This window comes from Hipposideros armiger, unplaced genomic scaffold, assembly GCF_001890085.2.
Source record: "Hipposideros armiger isolate ML-2016 unplaced genomic scaffold, ASM189008v1 scaffold_738, whole genome shotgun sequence".
Classification (NCBI taxonomy): Eukaryota; Metazoa; Chordata; class Mammalia; order Chiroptera; family Hipposideridae; genus Hipposideros; species Hipposideros armiger.
In genome coordinates this window covers 288,503-294,502 of record NW_017732088.1, presented here as the reverse complement: position 1 = coordinate 294,502, position 6,000 = coordinate 288,503, and the positions used below count along the sequence as shown (strand labels likewise).

At 41.4% G+C, this 6,000-nt stretch overlaps 1 protein-coding gene across 4 annotated transcripts in view; it reads left to right on the top strand.

The window, feature by feature from the left end:
• The window catches only part of F8 (coagulation factor VIII), a 124,131-nt gene that overhangs the window by 71,522 nt on the left and 46,609 nt on the right, over window positions 1-6,000 (top strand). For all 4 annotated transcript variants that reach the window (XM_019627624.1, XM_019627625.1, XM_019627626.1 and 1 more), the window contains one exon: window positions 2,054-5,168. In XM_019627624.1, coding sequence (XP_019483169.1) covers window positions 2,054-5,168 — 3,115 coding nt within the window. The remainder of the gene's footprint in view (window positions 1-2,053; window positions 5,169-6,000) is intronic.

Sequence of the window (6,000 nt, the reverse complement as noted above, 5' to 3'; positions counted from 1 at the left end):
GCCAGCCTTGTGATCAGCAGAAACCCTGACCTGGCCTAAGGCCAGCACAGGTGGCTGCTGCATTCGGACAGTAGAGTAACAACTGCTAGGCCACTCTTCGTGCTCCTGGTCCCTCCCATCCCATCATTTGCAGAGGACAGCACGTAAAACGACCTGCAGATTGTAGGTACTCTCTTCCATTTACAGCTTTTCTGGTGAGAAATCCTCATGGGAAAATTTCTGGGGAACAAAAACCACTCTCATCACATATAAACATGTAGTCACCTCTATACCCAGAAACTTATCTTACTTCAAGAAACGTATTTTTGTGGGACGTGAGTGAAGTAGTACCTGACACCTCTGAAAATATTTATTTATGCTTATATCTTTGTTATCCATTTTCCAATTAAGTTGGAAAAGCTCTGAGGACAGCAACCTTGTTTATCTTGCTAGTCACTACATCCTCTTGTTAACAGCGCCTGGCCTATAGTAGATGGTTAATAAATACTTTCCCAATGAATGAATGAATTAATGAAATATGTGTAAAAAAGATTATAAAACAGTATGTATCATATGGTTGCAATCATCAAAACCAAAGACAGTGTACGTATGTGTACACAGAGAAAAAATATTTAAAATATCAATATTTTAAGAGACTCTTAAACTACTTTGGTGATCACTTAAATTCTAAAGACAAATTAAAACTGCTTTATGTGTCTCAAGGAAAAAATTTTAATAAAGTATAATCGATTACAACACTCAAGCTAAACAAAGCCCCTAGAGATGATTTCCTCTGTTCAATATGTTTATTTTATTGAGGTAAAATTCATATAACATAAGAAGCACTATTTTAACCATTTAACATACACAATTCAGTGGCTTCTAGAACATTCACAATGTTGTTCAACCATCACCACTATCTAACTCCAGAATATTTTTATCACCCCCAAAAGAAACCCTTTACCATTAAGAAGTCACTCCCTATCTCTCCTCTCCCCAGCCCCCGGCACCCACTAATCTACTCTCTGTTCTATGGATCTGCCTCTTCTGGATATTTTATATAAATAGAATAATACAATATGTGTAATGTGGTGACTGGCTTATTTCACTCAGCATAATTTTTCAAGATTCATCCATGTTGTAGCATGTATCAGTATAGCATTCTTCACTTCACACCCTGCTTTAACCACATATCTCCACAAAAAAAGAAATTATAACTATGTAATGTAAAAGAGGTGCTAACTAGTGCTATGGTAGTCATCATATTGCAATATATAAATGTATCAAATCAACACATTGTACACATTAAACTTACACAATGATGCCTGTCAATTATATCTCAATAAAAAACCCAATTGTAGTCAGCAGGTTGGTCACTTGTTTTGGTAAATAAAGTTATATTGGAACACACACACACACACACACACACAAGAAATACAGTTAATTTTTGTATAGGTATTGACCTTGTATCTTGTAGCCTTGTTAAATTTAACTTATAAGAGCTAGCAGTTATTGTATAGATTTCCACAAGGTTTTGTATGTATGCAATCACATTGTCTGCAAATATTGACAATTTCAGTTTTTCCTTTCCAATCCCTATTCCTTTTATTTCTATTTCTGTGCCTCATTTTGGAATAAAAATGTAAGAGCAGGATTTGAGGCCAGGCTATCTGACTCTAGAAGCTGTGCCACTGTGTTATATAGCAATAACAGCTAACCTATATAACTTTCCTGAGTTAAGTGATTGTCACCATCAGAGTTCTGAGTGACAATTACTGTTGTGTATGTTACTTACATTTCGCCATTTTTATCCCAATATCTATTCACCTTTAATCACAGCCCTTTCTTGTGGTCACAAACAGATATACCACAACAGCAGCAATACCAAAACCAATTTTACTACCATTGGTAGACTACTGTTACATGTGTCATGGATTTAACCCAATGACCTGTAATATAATGGTACCAACTAGCATGTTTTCATTTATCTGGGAACAGGAAAGAGCCTCTAACACAAAACCTACCTGGGACCTGGGCTTTGAGTAACCAGAGTTTTATTATTCCTCATCTCCAGGTGTGTGGGTTCTGGGGTGCCACAACTCTGATTTTCGGAACAGAGGCATGACTGCCTTACTGAAGGTTTCTAGTTGTAACAGAAACTCTGGTGATTATTATGAAGACATATATGAAGATCTTCCACCTTCCTTGCTGAATGAAAACCATGTCCTTGAACCCAGAAGCTTCTCCCAGAATACAAGGCACTCTAGCACTTGGCAAAAACAATTCAAACCAACTATGATTCCAGAGAATGATATAGAGAAGATTGGCCCTTTGTCTGGGGAGAGAACACAGCTGCTTCAAGTACAAAGTGTCTCCTCTAGTGATTTGTTGATGCTCTCGGGACAGAATCCTACTCCACATGGATTATCCTTATCCGATCTTCAAGAAGCCACATATGAGGCTGATGATCATTTACCTGGAGCAACAGAAAGAAACAAGGGCCCATCTGAAGGGGCACATCTCAGACCAGAGCTTCGTAACAGTGGGGACAGAGGATTTACTCCTGAACCAGAACTGCAATTAAGAGTAAACGAGAATGTGGGGACCACTCTAACAGTAGAGTTAAAGAAAGGTGATTTGAACATTTCCAGCTTACCAAACTATCTAATGACTTCACCCACAATTCCATCAGAAAAGTTGGCAGCAGGTACTGGAAAGACAGGTTCCTTACGACCCTCAAATGTGCCAACTCACCTTAGTAGTCAGTTAGGTACCACTGTATTTGATAACAATTCATCTCACCTTATTAAGTCTGGTGGACCTTTGGGCTTGAGGAAAGAAGATGATGGTTCCAAGTTGTCAGAAGCAGCTTTAATGAATAGTCAAGAAAGTTCACTGGGAGAAAACATATTGTCAATGAAGAGCGAGAGGCTGTTTAAAGAGGAAAGAGCTCATGGACCTGCTTCACTGACCAAAGGTAATTCTTTACTCCAAGCTAATACCTCATTGGTAATGACTAACAAGTCACCAATTAACTCTGCAAGTAATAGAAAGACTCACACTGATGGCCCAACATTATTAATTGAGAATAGTACCTCGGTCTGGCAAGACAGTATTTTAAAAAGTAATGCTGAGTTTCAAGAAGTGACTCCTTTGATTCATGATGAAATGTTTATGGACAAAAACACTACAGCTTTGGGGCTAAATCATGTGTCAAATAAAAGTACTTCATCAAAACATACGGAAATGGTCCACCAAAAAAAAGAGGGCCCTGTACCACTAGGTGCAGAAAATCCAGATAGATCACCCTTCAAGATGCTGTTCTTGCCAGATTCAGCAAATTGGATAAAAAGAACCCATGACAAGAAATCCCTAGGCTCTGAGCAAAGGCCTGGTCCAAAGCAGTCGACATCTTTAGCATCAGAAAAATCTATGCAGGATCCGAATTTCCCGTCAGAGAACAATACAGTGGTCATAGAAGAGGATGAATTTACAAAGGACACAGGCCTCAAAGAAATGATTTCTCCAAACAGCAAGAGCATATTTCTTACTAACTTGGCTAATGTCCAAGAAAATGATACACACAATCAAGAAAAAAAATCCCAGGAAGAGATTCAAAGGAAGGAAAAATTAATCCAAGAGAACATAGTCTTGCCTCAAGTGTATACAGTGAATGGCACTAAACATTTCCTGAAGAACCTTTTCTTACTAAGCACTAAGCAAAATGTAGATGGTTTTGATGAGGAGACATATACTCCAATATTTCAAGATACCAAGTCATTAAATGATTCAGCAAATAGAGCAGGGAATCACATGGCCCATTCCTCAAAAACAAGGGCAGAAACAAACGTGGATGGCTTGGGGAATCAAAGAAGGCCAGTGGTAGCAAAGTATCCAAGCACCACATGGATATCTCCTAATCCAAGTCAGCGGAATGCTATGGCCCAACGTGGTAAGCGGGCTTTGAAACAATTCAGCCTCCCGAAAGCAGAAACAAAGCTTGAAATGGGGGGAATTTTGAATGACACCTCAACCCAGTGGTCCAAAATAATGAACTATTTTATCCAGGGCACTCTCGCACAAGTAAAGTACAATGAGAAGGAAAAAGGGGCCATTACTCGGTCCCTCTTAGATGGTTCTATGAGGAGGCATGGAATCATTCAAACAGATCACTCTGCATTACCCGCTGCAAAGGTATCAGCATTTCCGTCAATTAGACCTACAGATCTGACCAAGATTGCATCCCAAGACAATTCTTCTCATCTTCTAGCATCAGTCTGTAGTTATACCTTTAGAGAGAGGAGTTCTGGGGCCCAAGAAAGCAATCATTTCTTACGAAGAGCCAGAAAAAATTGTTCTTTAGTCTTCCTAACCTCTGAAATGATTGGAGGTCAAGAAAAGATCAGCTCCCTGGGGGAAGGTGCCACAAAGCCACTCATATACAAGAAACTTGAGGACACTGTTCTCCCAAAACCAGGCTTGTCTAAAGCATCTGGCCAAGTTGAATTACTTCCCAATGTTCATGTTCATCAGGAAAACTCTTTCCCTCCAAAAACTAGGAATGCTTCTCCTGGCTACCTGGATCTCACCGAAGACATCTTCCTTCAGAAAACACGGGAACCCGTTCAATTGAATGATGTAAATAGAACTGGAAAAGTGCCCTTTCTGAAATGGGCAACCGAAAGCTCTGAAAAGACTCCCTCCAAGCTGCTGGATCCTCCCGCTTGGGAGAGTCAGTATGCTACCCAGACACCAAGAGAAGAGTGGAAATCCCAAAAGAAGTCACAAAAAGACATAGCTGCTAAGACAAAAGACACCATTTCACCCCTAGAGCCCTGCGAAAACAATCATTCAACACCGGCACTAAATGAAGGACAAGATCAGGCCCAAAGAGAAGCCACCTGGGCAGAGCCAGCGGGGACTGGAAGGTTGTACTTTCAAAGCCCACCAGTCTTGGAGCGCCATCAAAGGGAAATAACCCTTACTACGCCTCAGCCAGAGGAAGACAAAGCTGACTATGATGATATCTTCTCAACTGAAACGAAGAAAGAAGATTTTGACATTTATGGTGAGGATGAAAACCAGGGCCCCCGCAGCTTTCAAAAGACAACACGACACTATTTTATTGCTGCAGTGGAGCGGCTCTGGGATTACGGAATGAGTCAATCCCCGTATGCACCAAGGAACAGGTATGGGTACATTGATTATCCCTTTGTCCTGCTATTGTGACCTTTGACTTTACCAGCTGCCGAAACAATAGAAAAAGGTATAGCCAATCTGCAGCACTGGGGCTCCAAAGGTTGCTTTATAAAAGTGAGAACCAGATGGCAAAGTCTAGATGAAGCTGAGGAGTAAATGGAGGTTAGATGATGGCACCAACAGTGAGAGTTAGAGGATGATAAATCCAGATGGCATGAAGCGCTTACTCTGGGCAGGGGGCGGGGAGGGGGGTGAAGGAGGAGAAGAGGGGCTTCCAAAGGGATAGAGGAGTCAGAGTCAAGAGCAGGAAGAAAGTCAGCCCTACGTAGCAGCCTTATGAGCTGCAGTAGGAGACATAGCCCATGACAGAGCCCTGAAGAGGCAGGAGGAGAAGTGAAGTGTGTGGTAAAAAGGCTGAGGATGCAGGGAAAGTTGTTTTCCATGGTACTGGGGGTACAGCGGGCAAAGTGGGAGGGCTTGATTGTTAGGGGAGCAGAGGGAGGGTGGACAGGGGAGAGAAAGCACTGAGAAATTTGAAAGATGGAGGCCGGCCGAGTGGCTCAGTTGGTTAAGTGCTCGCTCAAGGGTTTGAGCTCTGAGCTACAGCAGTTTGATGCCCGGCCCAAACTGAGCTGCTGCTGAGCTGCCAACAGGTGGCAGGATGGCTCAGCTAAAAAAAAATTTGAAAGGTGAACACAGGAGAGGCAATTAGTCAACAAATATTTATTGGGCACCTGTGACATGTCAGACACTTTTGTAGACATCAGTGCAAAGTCGGAGCTTACATTCTATTGGGGAGAGTAAGACATGATAAATGAGTAG